Below are 23,895 nucleotides of genomic sequence, written 5' to 3' on the forward strand. Positions count from 1 at the left end.
TGCTCGTGCTGCCCTCAAACATCGTAAAACGTATGATTAACAAAGGACGAAGCACTATCATTATATCCGTGATAACTTTGTACCACGAACGGACTTTGATAGGCACACGTTCATTTATTTCCAAGATCCTTTAAGCAGTACCGAAAGAAGATTGTGATTTTAGGAGTTAGATAAATTGCGGTCTAGGGATATTCTAATAGGGGTTCACAATTGGAATAGCAAAAGGATTGTCTGCTAACATCGTTGTTACAATTCTCTTCTTACACATTAACGTGTATATTTCCCTGCTAAATAGAAATGATATATGTAACAAAAGTTAATTACTTAATTCATTAGTATTAATGAATTCTAATTCGACTACTAATTTAAACATTACCATATATATATATATATATATATATATATATATATATGTATGTATGTATATATAAATATGTATGTATATATGTATATATATATATATGTATGTGTATGTATATATGTATGTATATATATATGTATGTGTATGTATATATGTATATATATATATATATATATATATATGTATGTGTGTATATAGGTATATGGAAATACAAAATAATAAAATAGAAAAAAAAGAAGAGAAATAAAACCCATTTATTAAAAAATCGATTTTGTAAAATAATAAATTTTCGGAAAGGGTATACAATTATTAAACGTTATTTGTTTATTATACGCTATCGAAAAACGTATATAACGTATATATATATATATATATATATATATATATATATATATATATCATATATATATATATATATATATATATATATCATATATATATATATATATCATATATATATATATCATATATATATATATCATATATATATATATATATATATATCTTCGATGATTTCGTTTTCAAAATGAAAAAAAGAATACTGAAAAATATCTCCTCGACGATAATCGCTACGATCTCTGAACTAAAGAAAGCTCATGTCGGATCAAAGCCCAACTCTCCTGCGTAATAGTTTGACTGTTCCTTTTGTCCGAACAAGAAAAGTGATCCCACGTTTTATACGTCGTTTTAATAACAGCATTCCTTTGTACGGTAGTGTTTGAGTGGCTAATTAGGTGCTTGCAGCCCCACCGGTCGGCATACAATGCTGCTCGAGGTAATTTTGCGGTCCTTTCCTTCTTCATCTATTCCCTCGTTTTATTTCCCTATTTCTTTCTCTGCCTGTTCATACACATACACATATAAACGTATGTACGTCTATGCGTATGTTTGTCGCATATGCTTGTGTTTTCTACGTTCCTATGGGATAGTAGTAACCCAACTTCACTCTACCAATGTGTACGCTCCAATCTCTGTTTTCTCTTTCTCTCTTTCTTTCACATATACACATACATGTAGACATGCTTGACATTCGCTCGGATTCGCATTTCGTCCGTCTGACTCGCAATTTTAGCGAGGCAGCAGCGATGATTCCTACCCTCTGGCACCTCCATTTTGTCGTAGATTCGTTGGAGGGTTCATAGAATAGCCCTCCAACTTTTTCCTTCTCTTTTCTTCCTTTATGATGATATTTCTCTTTCTCTCTTCTCTTGGAACGTTACCAGGACAACACGACTTTGTCATGTCCTCTCGTTTACCTCGTTGTGTGTAGGACAGAAAAGGGGAGAAAGAGATATTTCATACTTCGTTTGATACGTTCATTCGCCTAATAAGTTCATTCGCATTATCTCAAAACCCGCTGTGCTTGTTATAAATAGATTGAATTGCATTAAGATGCCCGAAATATGATTTATATTACTATAATATTAATTGCTTTCCATTTAATATTTCCCGATATTATTATTACGCAATATTATGTAAAATTATGCAAATAAGTTCCGATGATAATGCAGTTTAATTCTTCCAAAAATTTGTTCCAAAGTTTTATTGGTACCTTTTTGTAAAGTTGTCTCTCACAATCAGAATAAATTAAATTAATTGTTATTATATACATTTATTGGTAAATAAATTTTACTTAAATGATACATTTATTTAAAACTCAATTCGATATAATTGTATAAAAATGGATAAGCTCGTTAAAAAAAAAAAAAAGAAAAAAGAGGAAATGAAAAAATCTAATTTTATCTATATTTCAATTTTTGTATACGTTTTGATATCATTACGATACGGCTATATTAATTTTATCGTGAACGAACCGACTACTTCGTTATCGTTGATGAAAAGCCAAACGTTCGTGGTAAATCGTAGGAACGGAGAGAATTTAACCAGGATTATGCGAATAGGTGAACACGTTTTTTGAGATCTACCCGGCGGCGGCGCTGTCAGTACGGGACTTCGAATTCGGTTGAATGTCAAATCCAACTCGTACTCGACTCGACGTGTAGCCGTGCTTCCCGTTAGCTTGCTGCATTCATCGTGCTCGTTTTCTATACCCTCGATTTTATGATTTTGCGGGATTAAAATCTCCCATACTTTTTCCTCTCTTATTTCTTTTTCGTTCATCTTCGAAAATCCATTCGTTCGTCGAATATCCACCGAAAACATGAATCAACGTTCGTTCATTTTCGTTAAAATGTTACAAATAAAAGGGCTTTTACTTCTATCTGACACTGACACATACATACCTTTTATAAATTTGTTGATATTGTTACCATTCATCGTCAAAGGATAAAAATATTAATCACAATATTTTGTACATCACAAAATAAAGCTTTGTCCCGATTCGAAAAACAGAACAGAATTGTATCCAAGTCAGGTTTCATGACAAAAAAAAATATATAAATTCGTTGAAAAGCATAACGTTTTGTTTTAAAAAGCACAATACTTGCTCAAATATTTACGGAACTTTATTATAGTTTATCTCCAAACAAAAAATCGCGAGGTTGTTACAATATCAAAAGAAAGTGTAAGCGATCTCAGAATCGAACGTTCTTTTCAATTCAATTTGGTTAGAATAAATATAATTAAAAGTTATTCTAGATGACCCAATAACAGAAGAAAAAAAGAATAACATGATGGTTCTCAATAGTAACCTTGCACGGCCTCGGCTAATGCTTTCCCGAGGACCAACTGAAATGCACCGAGACGCTTTTAAATTACAAGCTAGGAACCTCGTTCACCCACGCCACCTCCTTCACCGCTCTTCTTCGCTTCTCCACCTACCGTTCTTCTCTTTCAACGTTTTTGTGTGCAATTTTAATTTTAACGCAAGCCATTCCCCGGCACAGCTCGCCACGGTACAGGCGCACTTTAATCTTCCAGAAGAACGTCCATTGTGTATCGTCCTACTCGTATCCATCTCTCTCTTTCTAGCTCTTTCACTTTCCGTTATGCTCCTTTTATCTCTTCCCTCCTTCTTCCTACCCCATATTCTATCTTTTTCTCTCGTTCACTTCGCATATAGTCTAGTCGCCTATTTCTCACACTCTTAAATTTTACCGTGCACCATACACTTTTGTACAAGAGAAAAGAAAAGAATTACGTATAAAGAACGAAGGATAAAGAAAGAGAAACAGAGAGAGAGAGAGAGAGAGAGAGAGAGAGAGAGAGAGAGAGAGAGAGAGAGAGAAAGAGTAGCAAATTTTCACAACGACGTTGTTACCAGGCAGCGTTTACATGAATTAAACCATTTTTTCTCTCTTTCTTTCTTTATTCCTACAAATGCAACACATCTATCCTATCTCGCATTTCGTTCTTTCTCCTATATACTATTCTCATTTGAGACCTTCGAATTTCGTTTTCAACATTTTTAGACATATAGTCTCAAAAACTATACTGTTTTATTTCAAGCAAGGAAAACTCAGTCTCTAAAAATAGTGGTCCGTGAAACTAGATTCTTCATTTCATTTAGAAATATTCATCCATTTAATAAAGTCGACGTTGTACAGCGAGAATATCGAAAGAGTGATCTAGAAAGTGTCATCGTCTCTCTCTCTCTCTCTCTCTCTCTCTCTCTCTCTCTCTCTCTCTATCTATCTATCTATCTATCTATCTATCTCACTCTCGATCTTGAATGTCGAATGAAGTAAATGAGATCAAGATAATACTTCAAAATCCGGGCGTTTTTATATGTACAATTGTCCTTTCTTTTAAGTAAGTATATTGTAGTTCCAGTCAAACATACTCGTTGATTAGATAAAAAAAACGAAAAAAAGAAAATAAAGTGATAGAAGAGAATGAAGAAAAAAGAGATTCTAAACTTCTAAACGAGAACTTTTTGAAAAGATGAGAAATCAAGAACGATTGGGGAGATAAAGACAGAGGAAAGTAAAAAGAGAAGATATAGTCTTTTGAATAAAGGAAAAGAAAAAAAAGGAACAAAGACAAAGATAGAGATATAGAGGAGACAGAGAAAAGGAGTAAGGTTAGTCGAATCTAGGGGAAATTTAGTTCCCAAAACGAGGGTCTAATCGCCGGCACGATATCTCTCTGGATTTTACGAGATCCCATGTGCTGCGGCCACACACAAACACGCACGCACACATACTTACACACAACATTGAGACAAAGTCACACGAATAGAACATACAAAGAGAAGCAGAACGTGCACGCATTCTAGAAAATATGAACGACACAACACAAGCGCTGACACAGACATGGATATAGATACGTACACATAGACACAGATGTACAAACCTGCGCACACACACTTGTGTTAAAGTACAAACACATTTACAGTTAGTTCAACTCTCGGATACACACAAAGGCCGTAGGGTAAAACATCGTCGGCAAGATTACACCAAAGTTTCGCCAGTTTCCTATGTTTTATCGAGATGGCCCTTTTCTCTCTCTCTCTTTCTCTCTCTCTCTCTCTCTCTCTCTCTCTCTCTCTCTCTCTTGCTCTTTTCCTTTCCCAACAGGACAGCGAGAATTCTAGCTGAAACACACTGCCTCGTGAAAACCCGGTTTGGAACTCGTGAATAATACCGTGTCCTCGTAGAAGTACGGAATGAAAGAGGTGGCAGGGGGGGACGTCAAGCGGGAAAGCGGGAAAGAGGTCTGGATGGTATTGGGTAAGGCTCGAATTGGAGAACGTGTCGCATAATCCTTTCAATATGGACAAATCCTTCGACGTGCAAAGGATTTTCCACGCTTCCCGATGAAATAATCGTCGAGCTCGATTGATTTGTTTCGTTCGATAGAGATAAAAAAAAATTGAAAGAACAACGGGCAAACGAGTCGGCGATAGTCCATCCAAGAATTTTCGATAGGAATCGAGCTTTTTCGATGTTGTGTCGTACGTAAAAGATGTTTTCTACCTTTGTTACGAGTATTGAGTCAATTTCGTTCTATATTATCGATAATCTTTCTACGTCGAGCGAAGTCAATCGCTTTTTTTTATATAAAAATGAAGGCGATATCGTATATAATCGAGCCAAATAAAAATGTTCATTCACGTCATCGAGTACACGTTCGTATACGATCGATAAAAGTTTCATAAAACGTAATGTTTTAATAGTGAAATTAATCGGAATCTTGATTGAAGAAAAAAATGTTAATCGCTTGAAAATAATGTGCATATGAGAGAATTGCGACGTAACACAAATAGTAAATATTGAAGGAAAGAGGATATAAAGAAGTAGATAAAGAGAGAGAGAGAGAGAGAGAGAGAGAGAGAGAGAGAGGAAGAGAGAGAAATATAAACAGTGGTTCGCTGTCGACACTCAATCGTAATGGAACTAAGTTTTTAGCACGAGTCCTTCGACGTAATCCAGATGCAACCCTGACGCAATCCAGACGCAATCCAGACGCTAGATATGAAATAGGTCTTTTATTACGTCCAGTGAATCGAAACATTTTTCTGCGAATCTATGTGTTTAAGGAAGCCGTAAAATAGTTGAAGGATAACGATGATGTCATATGTGGAAATAAAAGGGTAAAAATAGAGAAAGAAATGTTTCAATATAAACCAAAGTCGATCAACAACCTTTACCGATCGAATTTATATCTATCATGTTATATATGTATACACACGTACTCTTTCTCTCTCTCTCTCTCTCTCTCTCTCTCTCTCTCTTCTCTCACCTCTTCTTCTCTTTCCTTCTTTATCTATCTATCTATCTTTCTGGAGAACATATTCGTAAAACTAGAAAAGATGGAAAATATTGTCCGATATCCATCATTATCGAATAACGCAAATTACTTAAGAGAAAAAGTTAGAGTCTTAGAAGGCAAGACCAAAACATGCTTATACTCTGCCAATCTCAGATGATTTATCGAGACAACATTTTTCGCTTTCACCGCGTCAGCAGAATATTATTGATAAAGTAAACTTTTAAGACGCGTTCTAAAGCTTAACCGAAGTCGATTTATCTACATTACGAGCTACTACTCTACCTGTGGTTTTAGAAGTTGATATTTTTCTATATGAAAAGAAAGAAAGAATTTTAAACTCGTATATTTGAAATCGATTAATTTTCTTAATAATTCATACGTTAATTCGATGTTTCGAATTAATGTGTTGATATTTATGATAAATATGTATACCACATAAAAGCAGAATTACCAAAATCGTACTACTTTTTTACAAGATTTTTTATATCATGTAATATTTCTTTCTAACTTAATATTGTTCGGTTTTTCTCACAATCATTTGTTCAATTTACAGCAGGTACGATTGTAGAGTATGTAAATCGAAACCTGTGGCTAGAATTAACTTTTTCATTTTCGGATATTACTCAACCCGAGTGGCAACACTTATCGATTATTAAAAGAGAGAGAGAGGGGGGAGAGAGAGATCCTTACGAGAGCGTACTTATAGTTCTTTTTTCCTTCTGCCTCTTTGTCTCATGAATCGTTGTGTGCACTCACATATTCTTTTCACTTCTCTAAAGAAAGTTTACCCTCGCTCACTCTTCCTCGGAAAAATTCAATATTGTATTGAATATATGGGTTAAAACAAAAACTCACTAGCATCGTCAGTTAAGTGCCTGTAAAAGGCCTAATCAAAAGGCATCTGGAAATATAATATCTATTACATCAGCATAAAATTTTATCGCCTTTCATTTTGCATTAATAAAAAAACTTATCTTGGTTTAAATTCAAAGAAAAATCAAAACTGTTTTATAATTACGGTTCTTTAATCTGGCTCATCGTTTTTATCAACTTTTAGTTACAATAAAAAGACTCCTTTTAAACTCAAAAAAAGACTTACTCCTTTTAAACTCAAACTCATAGAACGATGCGTGTGTGTGTGTATTGAAAACAAAAATCGCTGAAATTGCATACAATAAAACTATAATTTATAAGCGAATATTTTTTTTGCTTCTCTTTTTCTTTTCTAATAGTCCGAACCAAATCTTGTATCATATTTACGTGACAGGTATACATTTTTACGTTAGTTAATATTGGAAATTTTTTTTCCAGATTCATACCTTTTTATAAAATACTTATTATTATCTATGTGCTCAACCTTTTTTCTCGAGAACGAATTTATTTCTTATAAATCTTCTTATAATATATAATGTGTAAAAGGTGCGATTTAAAAAAAAATGATTCGCGTGAATCCAATTATCAAGTCTAATTATTAAATTATCGTAAGTTATTACATCGTACTTGATTTTATTCAAAATATTTTCGACACGTACGAAACTTAATTTAATCCATATAATTTTTATTTATATATATAATTATTCGTTAGCTTTGAATATTTATTGTATACTCTTTTATTTATTGTACCGTATATTTTACCGTGTTTATTTAACGCAATTAGACTTATATATATGTATATTATATATATTATATAATATACATTTTGCAATTTTTTCTTATACTACGTAGTATAAAATTCGTTTTAATAAAAGAGAAATCGAGTAGGAATAAAAAGACCTTTAGTTAGATTTGATATGCCTTATTTGCGTCCCATCGTTGGTCCTGATACAACATGGACAGACATTCGAATCTAGAATCAAAGCACGAAGGGAGCCTCGCGGCGTCTATCGGATTATACTCAGCGATTAATCTACTAGCCTCACGAGCGTAATCAGTCGCTTGATTGTTCTACTCGAAAGGTTGCCACTGGCTTCGCTCGAATCTTCCCTTTCTCCTCTATTCCTCTTCTCTTCCAAATTCTCTACGTCACAAACCCTCCGACGCCACTCGGGGCTATCCGCGAGAACCGATTCGTATTCCGGAAGGTGTCTCTCAGAGACAACGTGCATTTATTACAAAATTAGGAGGAGATCTAAGCAGAATGCATGATTTCCCTAATTCTAGCTGGGACGACGCGTGTCCTTTTCTATCTTCGGAATAGCAAATTCATTTCTATGAAATGTTCAAAATTATCTCCTCTTCGAAATTTCTACTTTTTTTCCTCGCATTATTCTAAACATTTAAAAGCTCCTTATATTTAATTATACTCAAATTTGAAAAGATTTAGAGAGAAATAGAGAGAGAGAGAGAGAGAGAGAGAGAGAAAGAAAGATGATACCAATATTATTATATTTAAGATAAGATAAATTATAAATTATAAATTATATGTAATTTATAAAGAATTAGAATTAATAAGAAATCGAGGTAATTTCTTAAAACAAAATATCAAAAATTACATCGATCGTACGATTATATTTTTTCCTCTATTGTATTATATATTTATGTTTTATGAGTAAACGATACTTTATATTACAAATCATCGAACACTTTAAAGTGAATTTTCAATCGTTATAACTATAAGTATACGGAAAAATATATATACACACACACACATACACACAAATATAGAATGGATATAAAGGATAGAAAAAATATCCATTAACACTGAAACAACCAATGATTAAGGTATATCTATTTCTACCGGAGAGGCTTTGCCTTTTAAGATGACTTGCTTTTTAAATTAACAAGTTATTTAAAAAAAGACATGGCATTTTATACGTTTTTATATACTTTACTATTTTATGAGCGAAAATTGAATATAAACTGAATAATAATAATAAGATAATAGCACTAATAATTTTTAAAATAATTAAGCATCAAATTCAAAGACATAGTTTACAAGTTACAATTATTTTAGCAGAGCAAAATAATATAATACCAACTAAGGAAGATCTTTTAATTGTCAGTTTTGTTGCTAATGACAAACTTGTGAAGAAATTATCTGTTCTCCCACAATCAATATATGGTTCTATAAGTTTTAGGACAACAAATTCATCCAAGGGCACTGATAATCTCATTTTATCTTTTCCTAAGTAGAGAAATGTATTTACAACATATTTACTTTCTACATTCGACGTCAATCATAATTTGATACCAAATTTATCCGGTTATTTTGGCATATACTACGTAAATCTACATCTAGCTTTGGTTGAAAATAATTGTTCATCAACTGTAATGACAGTTACTGGTTTGTAGCACATTTAGCTATTTTTAATAAATTTATTCCACAATTCCGAAACTGTGCAAATTTATCCGTTTTCCGAATACAAATTTATCTGTTTGCAATCGTTAGCTTCTTTTTTTTTTCCAAAGAAACGAAGAACCTTGACGAATTTATTCCTGCTTATTCTTTTTGAGAAAAATTCAGATCCCTATCTTTTGGATCATAAATATGAAAGTCTTAGGTTTTTTGCTTCGTATGCTCTCATGGGCATATAAAATTGTTATAAATTCATTCAACTCTGTTAGCAATAGAGTCCAGTTATTATACAGAATTTGATGGGTTTCTGCTTTGATGCGTTTTTATAAATCTCATAACACTATTGTAAAGTAAATGCTGTTCTTATCTATCTGTCATGATAAGTGGTTTCGCATATGCCGTTGGTGCTGACACTTCTTTGAAAATATTGTGCAAAAGAAAAAAAAAAGGAAAAGAAAGTAAAAGAAAAAGGAAAAAACCACAAGTTTACCTACGTTCTATGTGAATCAAATGACTCATCTCGGTATATGTAGGTATACTATATAAAAAATAAAAAGATAAGAAAAAGAAAACTGTCTTATAGAATTAATTATTTATATATTTTAGATAAAGTCATATAAAATGTTAGAAAACAAAATGTATTGAAAATAAGTAATGATTATAAGAAATGCCAAACAAGTCATTTTGATCCCTTTGGTTGTTTTAGTATTAAGATAACTTTTTTTCTAATTTCATTCATTTATAAAGAACATAAAACGTTCAGATCTCAATTTAAACGTTTCCATCCTGTGTATTCATTTTTTTTTTCTTCTTTTTTCTTTTTCTCAAGAATATTCTCGATTTAAGAATTGAGATAAGAGAAAGTGAGAAAGAGATTAAGGGCAAGAGAATTCTTAAGAAAAGAATTTCCATCTACGACTCTTTAAAAGGAAAAAGGTTCAATTTTAGTGCACGTCGAAGCGAAAGAAAAGAAGACAGTCTAACGATCGCCGTTTAATAGTAAAAAAGTCTCGAAAGATTCAAGGAGTAATCTTCTCGTATCTAGCATTGACGAATTTAATTCGAATCAGAAGAGAAATTATCTATTCGTCGATTCGAGATCGCTAGAAGACGATCTTACTAGATAGCAGGTGCGTATTATACTACAAAATACTTTAACTCTCTCGTTAACGCGTTAAACGAAATTACCTTCGTCTCTTTCTATTTCTCTCTCTCTCTCTCTCTCTCTCTCTCTCTCTCTATCTCTATCTATCTATCTATCTCATACACTTAGATTCACTTAAACTTCCTTACGGCTATCATTCTTCTCTCTCTCTCTCTCTCTCTCTCTCTCTCTCTCTCTCTCTCTCTCTCTCTCTCTGTCTTACTTTGTACGTCCTTCGAAAACAATTAACCGTGTAATTTCCTTGCTCGATCTGCGACATTAATTGTTTGCCCTCCGAGCCGAAGGAAGGCGGAGCTTCCTGACAGACGCAAAGTTCTGCGAGAGGAACGATTCACTTACCGGAAAGTGTCGTACCGGAGGCCAGGAACTAGTATTACGCTCCGAATCAGCGTGACTCCCCATGCGACCGTTTCCCATGTATAATAATTGCGCAATTAACCGGACTGCATTCTCTTCGTCCATTTCTCTCTCTCTCTCTCTCTCTCTCTCTTTCTTTCTTTCTCTCTCTTTCTCTCTCTCCCTGCTGAGTTCCTCTTACCAAATGACTGTGGTAAAGACAAATTTCTCAAATTAAAACTTGGAACAAGCCAAAGGACCAAGAGACCCTTCAAATATGTTCGAAAAGTATCCCTTCGTTTATTTGTGCTATTCTTGTTCGTTAATTTTCACTTGTTTTTTAAATTTTCGAGAACAACAAAAAAAAAAGAAAACCGAGACGACGAATTCGAGTTGAATAGACCTACGAAAAATTGTATGAACGGCACACCGGACCAAATGATTAATTAAAACCGATATGTTGATCGTGTTGATTAATTGATGCCGTTGCAAATGATCGATATAGAAAATGAAATTAAATTAATTTACAATTAATTATTCACAGGTGAGAACGGCGGCATTTTTCTTCTCTCAGTTTTGATCTGATCGATTGATGAGAAACGTAGTTAGAGAATCGTTGTGGAATTAATAAAATTTTTTATACGGAAGGATCATCTTTTGTCATTTATTTTTCATTCAAATTTAATTTAAAGCAATTTATAAATTTAAAACAAAAGCTGAGAATAATAGTCTATCATGCATAAAGTATTTCAACTTTATCATGATTTGATGAGTAACATTTATTTATCGTTAAAACTTTTTAATGTATTTTGAAAATGTGCTAAAATTATATAATAAAACGTTAAAAATTATCGTCCAGGCTGACATCCACACATGTAGTAGATCCATACACGTGGCATATGAAATTGAATACAAAGAAATCAGATTTATTTTTTCTGTTAAATCTATCATTCATGAACCAACGAACAATCGAATAAAATTGTTTACAGTATATAGTTATAGTTGAAAGTGATGTTTTGTAGTTTGATTTTACAATTAAATTTTCTTTTTTATTTTTACTCTTAAATACAATTCGAGAACCGAAATAAATGTTTAACCAGTTAAATACGAAAAAAGAACAACATGCATAATCAGATTTTAATACCGCGTAAGATTGCTTAATAATAGTAATGATTTAAATGGCTGAGAATCAAAGATGAATATACATATATCTTCCATCATCGTGGTTGGTCCTTCCACATTAACTATGCTTAAGCGATTACGCAAAACGCAGGATGCCGCGTTAATCGGATTATTCTCAGCGATTAGTCTCCTTGCCTATCGCGTTCATGTTCATTCGCGTCACCGTACGTTTGGTCGTGTTCCTTATGGAGGTAATAGGTGTGTCCGACATTTTCAAAAATATAATTACAAGTATCAAATCGTACTACGTAATAAATTTATAATTAATATCCAAGCAAGGTATGGGCGAACGAAACTTAATTAGCATTAAAAAGAAAAAAGATAATTATTGATGATATATAATATTATAAATTATAGATAATTAACGGATATAATAATATCTATTCTTGACCTTCATAAATATCTAATAACGGGACAAATAACTATTATATGAAATATTTCTATCATTATTTTTACCACGTTAAATCAAGAAACCAATTGTCTCTTGATGTCATGACGAATTATGCCATTCTTAGTTGTTCACACGTACATACCTACGTATGTACGTACATCAAAGCGTCTTTGCGGTCGCTTTCCGAGCGTTACCAAGCAGCTGTCTAATTACAACGCTCCCCATTTCGTAGACTCTAATTGTTTATACCGCATCCATGTACGAAGATACATATTTACGAGAGTAGCTAACCCATGCTTTTCGTATGAATGAACACGTGTAATAGTATATGCATCGTATATGAATCTGTGCCATTTCTAAAAGCCGTTATGACTATTAAAAATCAAAATAAGAATTTTTTACGCCATATGTTAGACTGAACCGAAACTACATATTTTTCGAATGTGAAAAATAGGAAAAACACATTTATTATCATGGGTAAAAATACCAACAATAAAAGTTGAGTACAATTCGAAATCACGTTATGTCCATGTTCAGAACAGTATCAAAACCCGTTATATCCATCCACCATTTCACTACAGTAAAACTACACTATTATCACAATATGACTAATACTTTTTCAAACCCTGTTGTTCTTTTTTTATAGTAATTTTTGAAGTTATAATGAAGTATTTATTAAGAAGTCATAAATCATAAATGAAATATCAGAGAAAAAGAACAGAGAAGGTACTCGTTAGATTCGTATTAATATTTTCAACAACATAAAGGGTTAAAATATAGAGTTAATATTTAAAATATAGCCAAAGGAATGGCTTCAATATTTTGACAACAGCAATCTCTATAAAATAATTGCAATACATATTACATTTTACCCCTAAAAACCTAGAAACTTCTATTTGAAACATTTGTTAACAAAATTAATAAGATCAGAGATATTATATATTATATTGACGCTACAAATACTTTCAAAATTTGTTATACTTCAGTTACAGAGTCAAAATCTATTATGTCTGACAAATTTTAAATAATTTAAATAAAATTATTACTATATGACTTCCATCTCTTATATCGATTAAAACGGCATAATTATTGTCAAACATTAAAAAGAAAAAACAACCGGATATCTGTACTTAAAATAACAATTTCTCGTGATTTCGAAAAAAGTAAATTTTTATGCGCAAAAAATTTTCATACCAAATATAGGAAATGGACGACTCAATTATATAACTCTATATTTCATATTGTATCACTGGTAATACATAATTTATAATACTAATCGCTTCGGCTCCCGCCAAATAATCACTCATATACACTCGTTGACCTTATTTATACAATAATAAGAAAAAAAAACTCTCGGTAAAATGATTGATTCATTTTTGTACTGTGAAGTTGTTAAATTCGTTTTAATAGCAGTGAAAATACTGGAATTATTACAGAAAAGTTAATGTTATGAACTTTGCATTGTTTACAGAAATGAAATAAATAACATTTAATTATTAGCAATAATGATTATATTCAATAAATGACTTTATCGCATTCATATTTACATTTACTACTAATAATATATATGTATATATATTATATTATATATATTATATATATACATATAATCATTAATATTTACTTTTTAAATCAATTTGAATATATCACAGAGTTTTATATTTTCTACGTTTCTAATTTTTACATTTCTTTCTTTCGTTTTTATTATTTTTCTGATCTTAGAAGATAATTTCCCCTTTAATAAATATTTCTTTTCGATAAAATATAAAAATTCCATTCTATTCTTCGACTAATGTACGCATAATGTAGAATATATGTATTGAATACATATACAATATATGTATGTAAATGTAATATGTATATGTAATAATAACAATTGAAATATCAGGAAAATAAATGACGATGCGAAATGATTGCTGCGTGAGCATGTGCATTAATTATCTATTATTACCAAATTAGAGCGAGCCCGTCGTCTTGCTCCGCGCAAAATTCATAACGTTGGAACGTTTGCGAGTTAATACGACTAATGACACGTGAGTAACGAACGATCGAGCAGTCGTCGTTGTTGGCCCGGCTTTCGCGTCTCGTTGTCGTTGTCGTTGTCGTTGATAACTCCCACGAGAAGACGAACTAATTATATGTTCGTTGATTCATTCGTTTAGTCGGTGGCGGTCGTAATTACACTGAAAAGTCCTCCGTCGCTAATTCGCGATCGTTAATATCGTCGAAAATAGTGGGAAACGATAACGCGTTTAAAAAGAAAGAAAGAAAAAAAGGAAAGAAACAAAATCTCTTCGTGTAAGTGTGTATCTTTATCTTTCATTTTTTTTCCTTTTTTTATCCTTTTCACTCCCCTTCTTTCCCATTTGCGCTTGTTGGCAAGTATTATTACGAAGGATATTCCGCGTTATCAGCATTCGTTTTTCCAAATGAAAAGTACATTTCTACAAAAAAAAAAAAAAGACAGAGAAAGAGAGAGAGAGAGACTGTCACGTGTGTTACATTTACCAATGAACCAGGATATCCTTTTTATCCTATACACTGTTATATGCACATTCCATAAAATGAAACAGACCGATAATGCGGAAAAACGCGTAGACCTGAGCACACATCGGTTGGAAAGCATTATTCTCGTTTTTTGTTGGCTCGCTACGATCGATTCTCTTTCTGTCGTACGCTTTATCGTCCACGCCTTTCATCGATCGTCATAAAACGATGTCACGAGACACTCGCGTGCGCGCGGGCGCGTGCCCGACTACATTTTTTTTTATTTATTAATTTTTTTTTTGTTTTTCTTCCATATTACAACTATTCTCTATTTTTCCTATTCTCCTTCTCTATTCTCTATTCTTCGTTCTATTTAATTAAAAGTAGATACCACTCATCGTTTTTATGAATATTATAAATATTATAAAATTTTTATGAATATTATGAATATTATAAAATATAATTGAATAAATTCTTGTTCTCAATTTTCTTTTTTTTTGTTTTATACGAGAAAGAAAATTGCCATAAAGGATATCCTAAGGTTACACGAATGAAATATGCTTGTTTCTTCGAACTATGTCGATATGAAAAACGAAGGCCATGTTATAATTATTTTTCGACTATAATCTTTGATAAAAAAAAATATGAAAAAGAAAGGAAAGCGGGATGAACTTTTTCCCCGGGAGCGCTTTGACATTGTCTTCGTCATTCTCGTCGTCGTCGTTATCGGTGATTATCCTGGTATGATTATCCAACATACAACGAGGATAATTACGACATAGGAGAAGCTTGAAAGAAGTCTCTGTAATAAACAATACGGAAAATGCAGGGTTCGATGTTTTAACGTCGATGTCAAAAGTAGATTTTTAAAAGGAAAAATAAAATCATGAACATACTCTAGCAATAAATGATGTGATAACAAGAAAGACAGAGAGAGAGAGAGAGAGAGAGAGAGAGAGAGAGAGAAAGAAAGAGAGAGCACGACGTACTGAAAACGTATCAGTGGATTTTTCAAATGGCTGTCCATATATGCACATGCGCATATACTGATACTATCTTCTCTCTCTCTCTCTCTTTCTCTCTCTCTCTCTTTCCCTCTCCCTCTCCCTCTCTTTCTATCTATCTATCCGTCTATCTCTCGTTGCTTCACTCGCTCTATCCAGAGTACAATAGGCGAGCTGCGATCGATGATAAACCATTAGCATAATTAACTGCGTGTCAGACACGTGATATATGATGTAACCGCTTTTATCCGTCGTTATACACAAATATACGCACGACGGTCAAACAAAAAATATCAACGTTGTAGATAATGAACCCCCGGAGAAACGGAAATGACGGTAGGTAAATCCGATTATTTTTTTGGGGAGGAATTATGAATATGACCGAAATCATTAAACTTGCTTTTATTGTGATAGTGTGATAGCAATAATGACGATAGTCAATTAAGACAAAGAATATAAATGAAAGGAAGAATAACGAAATCGTGGGCTTTCTTTCACCACGCCGATAATCCATATGGAAAATTGCGAAAGTTTGAAAAATCCATAGAAAATGCATATTTATCTACTATATCTACTATCTATCTATCATTGCCATTCTCCCCTAGCAAGAAGATAAACTTAAACTTCGCATTTACTTTTGATCAACAAATCGATTTCGAGCTTGCATTATCGAGGAATATGAATATTCATAGGTAAATTTCTGTCTCTTTTCTTCACTTAACTTCATCCTTTTCACTGTCCTTTCGTCGGGGAGGAAAAGTTTCAACTAAGACGACGAAGGCAAAGAAGTTCGATCGTCCGAAAGTATTCCTTTTCGACCCTTCTCGCGGATTTAAAGTCGGAAAGATTTAAAGAAAAGAGAGAGAGAGAAAGTAATATCGGGTATTGGCGGCAACGATGTAGCAATCTTCAACGAAATAAAAAAAAAAAGAGAGAGAGAGAGAGAGAAGGAACAAGCATTTTCAACAGAAGGAGAGAGAATGAATAGCGGGAGAGTAACAAAACGATAGTAACAAATAGAAATCGATAACTCGGGAAAGCGATAATGACGGTGCACCATCTGGTGCAGTGAGTGGCTTGTAAGCCTAAATGCGACCGCGTGTAACACATTTGAAAACTAGTCCAAGTGAATAATCACCAAGAACAATGCCTATGATTACATTTCTTCTCTTTCTCTTCTTTCTTTTCTCTCTGCCTATATTAAAGTTTCATAAAGTGCATTATTTGCCGATGTAACCATACTTTCATTTTTGCACTTATTCTTCATTTTATCTCATCCCTCGGCATTATATCTTGCGATATTCCGAAAAATATCGCAAGTGAACAATTTTGTTTCCTCTCTCTCTCTTTCTCTTTTTCTCTCTCAATATCTCTTCTTTTTCTCTCTTTGTTTTATAGTTTTATATATATATATATATATATATATATAACTTTGGTGAACATTTCCAGTTGAAAGCTCTTATGCTTTTTTTAAACCATTTTCCTTTTATTTTCTTTCTCTCTCCCTTTTTTTCCTCCTTTCTGAAAATAAATCAAAAGTAATTAGACACGCCTATTTCAGCACGAAGAATGTGAATTCCAATTTTAAAATACTTTATAAAAATGATATTATCGTTTAAACAAAGAATGAAATGGAGTGTAAGAGAGAGAATGAGAAAGGTAAAAGGATAGAAATTTTTGTGCATAAACGGAAGCAAAGGTAAATCGAACTTTTCATGATGTGCTCTCCATTACTTACGCGTGATCGATACAGATTATTTCACGTTGACCTACATAATCAGCCGACACGAAACGTAGAAGAGAAAGAGAGAAAAAGAGAGAGAGAAGATCTATCGAATCATGGAACAATCGAATCGAGTAAGAGCGAGTTCGATATTCGATCTCTCTCATTTCTTCCTTTTCTTTACCTTCGACTTGCCATTTGTCTTTTACGTTCGCGAAGGTTCGCCAACGTCTCTCCTCTCCTTTTATTTCTTCTTTTTCACTTTTTTTTCTCTATTCGTTCTTCTTTTTTTCTTTTCCTTTTCTTTTCTTTTTCTTTCTCTCTTTTTTTACTTCCCTCGCACGTCCAGCGTGAACAAAATCATAAAAGTTTTTAGCCTACAAGTTAGACGCCAAGATACGCGTTCTACCGGTCTCTCTTTTTGTGTTCTCTTTCGGTCCAATAACAAAGGGAGCTTTCAGTGTTGGTTGCTCCGTAACGCTACCCCATACTCTACTTACGAAAACTCCTTTCGATCTCTTCGTGTACGTGAGCGCCGGATCTTCGAGTTTCGTTGGCCATTAGCGGCAGCCGTCGGCCCTGAAAATCAGAAAACTTCTTAACCTGATTTCCCCCTACCTCCCTCTTTCTCCCCTCCCTCCCCCCCTCTCTCTATTTCTATCTCTCTCTCCCTCTGCTGCTATCCTTTTCAGACCAATTACCTTTTCCTCTCGCGGATTTATCGCACACATTGAAATATTAGTCCGTAAGTTTCCCGCGCGCAATGTGAAGTTTAAAAACTGCTCGGTGGTCTTTCGATTTCAAAGAAATCCGTCATTTTTCGTGTAGTTGTAAAAAAAAAGAAAAGTAGAAACGAATACTTAGGTACCATGTAAATATTATATTTATGAATGAATAAGAAAATTCTAATTTACTTTTCATAAACGTATTTGTAATTCGGTAAATATCCCCATCCCTCCTTCCCGTTCGAGCGTCGTTGAAATGTAATTACTTGGAGCACATAAAGAAAGATTGACTTGTCACTTGCAGAGCGTTTACAATCTACTGGGAGAGACGTTGTCGAGGCTGCAACAGTATGCCGAGGCTGAGAGATGGTTCCAAGCGAGTTTGGCCAGCCAGCCTGACCATGTGCCGGCCCACATCACTTACGGAAAACTTCTGGCTCGAAACGTAAGTCGTTACTAGTTTTAAATCGTTTCCACCTTGTCGGATCGCCGCGAGTCAAGTTTCCAAGTCGGATTACGATCTGACTTACGTCATCCGTTGAACTTTCGACTTTGTCGGTAGGTACTTCGAAAAGAAAGAGTGGGAGAGAGAGAAAGAGAGAGAGAGAGAGAGAGAGAGAGAGAGAGGTAAAAAGAAGAAGAGAAATAGAGGAAAAATAAGAAAAAACAAAAATAAAAAAACGGAAAAAGAAAAAGGATAAAAAAAATAAATGTCCTTTCCTATAAAGTTTGAAACGACTTCGAAAAAGTACGTTTCATGTCTGTCGTTTCGTATGAAACGTTTAAATGTCGCGTTACAAAATGCAGAAAATGTCGACCGAACCCCCTCCCCAACAATCATATATTTTTCACGACTCATCGAACAAGAAAGTTAGTTCATCGGAAGAATACGGTATGAAAAGAGTGGAAGATCGTCGAATTCTTCCTTCGAGAATTGATAAGCTCGACGCGTTTGCTAGTCGACGTTCCTTAGTCCGATCACGTATCGACCTACATCACTTGACAAACCTTGGACTCGACACGTAAGTAGTTAGAGCTATTTCGACCGGACGAATGCGTCAATTGACCAACAAAATCTCGTTCGTACACGAACGTTGACCCACATCACTTGCCTCGATTCTCACAACAGGAAGTCTAACATGGTCGGACAAAGTGATTTTTATGGCAGAATTGGCTTACACCAAGGAAACCCAGGGAGAAAGAGAGATTATCTACGGACCGTTCGAGTTGTTTCTGTGCAAAAAGAGAAAAAACGGAGGAAAAAAAGGAAACATGAGAAACAAAATATAAATTAATCTCTCTCAAGATGTATAAATTATATTTGACATTTCTTTATTATTGTTAGTAATGAATATTATATATGAATAATGAAGATATTATATATTTTATTTATAAATATACTTACATCAACAGTCGAATTTAATACAATAGTAGAGAAACATAGCCCAAGACATGATTTGTTTCGATACATTATCTTCTTTTTGTTTTTCTTTCTTTTTTTTTTTGTACAATGCGAATCGATATAGAAATTTTCGATTGAAAATGAATGATAAATTGAATTTTTTATTAAGACAACTTTGATCCTAATTACTGGCATACGGATATATCTATAATAAATATTTGTAGTAAATGAAAATAGAAAAATCTCGACTAGTGGATTGCCAATATGTTCTCTTTTTTTTGCTTTTATTTTTCTTCTTTTTCTTTGCTAACAATTTTCTCCTCCATTTCCAACTTATCTTTTCGAACTTATTTATTCGATCAAATAGATGCTCGAGAAAGTAATCAAGTAAACGTTTTTTCCTCTCGTAATGGATGATCGAACAGCGAGCGCTGAAGCGTTCTTTCTTTTACAGTCGAGTCGCATCCTGGAAGCCGAGAGATGGTTCCTGAGAGCTCGTAGGTTAGCGCCGGACGATCCGAGCGTACACCATCATTACGGTAGGTACAACAGAATACTGTTTTAATTAGAGCTTTCTCGAATCTATCGATGGGAAACTCCTTTTATCGATTATCTTAACCAGCTTTCAATAATAATAATCTTCTTAAATCATTGATTTTCTCTTCTTTCCTTTTTTATTTTCTTCTTTTTTCGTTTTCCTTTTTTCATTTTCCTTTTTTTCTTCATTTTGCTTTTGAAACATCTAGTAACCATTCACAACGTTGTAGATATAGATTCTTCTTCGTTATTAGGATAATGAAATACTCATCCATCTCTTCTCTCTCTCTCTCTCTCTCTCTCTCTCTTCTTCTTCTCTCTCTTCTCTCTTTCTATCTCGTCGCTCTTATCCTTGAAATTGAATGTCCCCTTTCTTAAAGTGAAAATTCCTCATCCATTGTAACAACAGAATAATTGATTCTTGAGCATCCTAGAGAATCGCGTACAAAGAGGTAGTCGAGAATTTCCTCGGTAGGGACAAGACGTCGAGACAAAGTGGATATCTGAGAATCGAGGAGAATCGTTTTGCGAGGAAGACAAAGGGGACAGATTTGCCATAAATACTGTCATAATATTTGCGAAGGGGTTGGTAAAGCATGAGAGAAAGAAAGAAAGAGAGAGGGAGAGAAATGATAACAAATCGCAATGAATAAGAAAAGGTAACTTCGACATATATATAAATTCCCGTCTGAATTTGTTTCCTTTCACACGTTTCCTCGCTTATTCATCGAATAAATATTACATGTTTCTACATTTTATACCACAAACATTACATGTTTCTCTCTCTCTCTCTCTCTCTCTCTCTCTCTCTCTCTCTCTTTCTCTCTTATTCTCTGTCTTTTTCTTTTGACGTTTTATACATTAACGACGTGTACAAAATTCAAATCTTCGAACATCGGATTCAAGTTCGACAGATAAAAATTTCCTGAGCAAAATTCGTTTTCCTTTCACATGTTTTCTCTTATTAATTCATTGAATAAATATGTTACTACGTTTTACGTCACAAGCATTAAAAGTTTCTATATTTTTTCTATCTCCTTTCTTCGTCTTCTTACAATTTCGAATTTTTTACTTCAACAAAGCGAGGATACTCACATAATAATAAACATCCAATTTAAATTCGTATAAAAATTTCTAATGAAATATTTGTCCCTTTCGCATGTTTATCATTAATCGAATATTTGTAACATGCTTTTACGTTATGTATCACAAAAATTACATGCTTCTCTCTCTCTCTCTCTCTCTCTCTCTTCTTATAACTGGTTTTTTTTTTAACAATGTGCGAGAAACTCACATCATATCATCGTGGAAAATAACGACGGCGCGAAAATTTCAAAGAAAATACGTGCCTCCGTATATCCTTCGAACAAATGTTTTCCCTATACGCGAAACAATAAAACGGAGCCCCAAGTGCCATGCCCGAAGCTCGTCGTTATTTTTCATCGCTTTTCTCTATCGACGCTTGCGTTCGCGTTCGCGCTCGTGCTCGCGCTCGCGCCATTGTTTTTCTTATCGCTAGCGCATTCATGGGAAAGTTTATTCGGGCGAGAATGAGCGATACCCACGACGCTGATTTACAAGAGGCACGTTACTATTTTAGGTGATAAATTTTGTTCGAAAATAAATAACTTCGTTCCTTTGAAAAAAATCAATGAATAGTCGATATCTCTATGAGGTGTTCAAAAGTAAAACGAATTTTACAAAATCATATTTTGAACAAATGATAACAAAATAGGATACGTAAGGAAACTCGCATCTTAGTTTCTTGTGTAATTTTTTGACAATATACTCCAAAAATGATAAAAGCTTGTAAGCTTTGTAAATATTATAAGAATCTATGCTTCTAATAGATCATAAAAACGATCGTGATGTTTTAAAATATTACAATCCATGTTTATCATATTAAATCCTGTAAATGATTAATTTCTTAAAACTTAGGAAATACTTGTACATGTTCACATTATTTCTCTTAACAATATCAATATTTTGTCATAAAGTAAACACATGTCATTTACATGATTATTTTCGGAGCATATCATCTTATATTACATAATGAAATCTTGATGTAATTGTTATTAAGAAAATCACTTATGTGTCACAGGGATATTCCTAACGTCACAAGGAAGATTAGTAGAAGCTGCGGAAGAACAGTTAAGAGCTGCTGAGCTTTCGAAGTCGGACTATGAGCTCTCGGTTGCAGCTGCATCGGCTCTTCGTCAAGCGGATCGTCGTGATGAAGCTGAGATCTGGTATAGGCACGCAGCAAATCTGAGGCCGCACGAGGCACGAAGCCATACGAATCTTGGTGCAATCCTTCACTTGAACGGGAAATACAAGCAAGCGGCCGCTGCATATAGAGAAGCTTTAAGGTTGCAACCAGGTGACGCCACGACCATAACAAATCTCCATAAATTGGCAGCTCTCTTGGCGTGACCGAACAACAATAACCATCTGATTTATTGGTCAAGCGACTACTATCATCGTCATAATCACGAGGACAAAACTCCGTTATGCCGTTGTTGTTGTTGTTGTACGATAAAAAAAATGACCCAATCTATTCAAATCCCAAAAAAACCACTTACCGTCAACGTCGATTTCTCGTGGACGTTACAACTTTACCAAAAATCTATCCCTGATATTCGTTTGTATATCCGTCGGTGTGCACGACGACATCACGAAGACGAAGAACTCGTTTTCACTTCGATGATGTTGTCACGACGCCGAGACTTGTATCTCGCCTGCTATGGTATGTAAAGAATAAAGCTTCAATTATTTTTCTCTAACATAAGATCGGTATTTTTGAGTCTTTTTCCCTTTATCTCTTTCTAATGCTCCTTTTAAAAAATACTTTCTTTTCTTTCCATTTAAGAGAGAAAAAATAAAGATATATAATAACATCATTACAACACCGGAACATAAACCATTATGTCCGATTAAGTATTCATTATTTTGAACTTTTATTGTCCTTTATAAATATTATCTACATACACTCGTTAAAGAAAATTTACAAATAGACTTTAGGTTTTTAGCGAAACGATTGAAGATTTTTTAGGAAGATAGATAAAAACATAGTGAGAGAAACACAACTATACGAGAAACATCGTTATATTCGAGAATACACATTCGTTTAGGCGTATCTCTGCAACGTAGAACGAAAACAGTTTGGCCCTAATTTCTCCGTGGTATAGTTTCTCGTGACGGTAATTACCTCGGCTAGGTAAGTTCGTGTAAGCGCACTAATATCCGTCCTCTAACCTTTCTTCTTCTTCTTCTTCTTCCTCTCTCTCTCTCTTTCTCTCTCTCTCTCTCTCTCTCTCTCTCTCTCTTTCTCTTTCTCTTTCTATTTAGTAACTCGCTCTACTGAAGCTCCATTAATATCGAATCTATTTGCACGAAGATACTAACTGGAATATTTAAGTTTACACTTTAAATCACACCCCCGAGCGAACCTCGGTCGACTTGAAAAGGAGTAGCGAAAGAGAGAGGATAAAGATAAAGAGAAAGAGAGAGATGGAGAATAGATAAATGTAGTATGGAGCCACCTGTCGCTCTCTACTCAGAGACAGTTTCTGTAAACACTCGACGAGCGCCACATCGGTTACTTACCTTTACTA

The 23,895-nt window shown here is 33.8% G+C and overlaps 1 protein-coding gene across 2 annotated transcripts in view; it reads left to right on the forward strand.

Annotated features, from left to right (window-relative positions):
• The window catches only part of LOC124421909 (protein O-mannosyl-transferase TMTC2), a 239,902-nt gene extending 216,833 nt beyond the window's left edge, over positions 1-23,069 (forward strand). Inside the window, exons 9-11 of one of the 2 annotated variants that reach the window (XM_046957606.1) lie at positions 18,647-18,787; positions 20,199-20,283; positions 22,383-23,069. In XM_046957606.1, coding sequence (XP_046813562.1) covers positions 18,647-18,787; positions 20,199-20,283; positions 22,383-22,714 — 558 coding nt within the window. In that variant the 3' untranslated portion in view covers positions 22,715-23,069. The remainder of the gene's footprint in view (positions 1-18,646; positions 18,788-20,198; positions 20,284-22,382) is intronic. The other variant, XM_046957607.1, reaches the window with a different exon arrangement.
• The last annotated feature ends 826 nt before the right edge of the window (positions 23,070-23,895 follow it).

Source organism: Vespa crabro, chromosome 2 (assembly GCF_910589235.1).
Source record: "Vespa crabro chromosome 2, iyVesCrab1.2, whole genome shotgun sequence".
In the NCBI taxonomy this organism is placed as follows: Eukaryota; Metazoa; Arthropoda; class Insecta; order Hymenoptera; family Vespidae; genus Vespa; species Vespa crabro.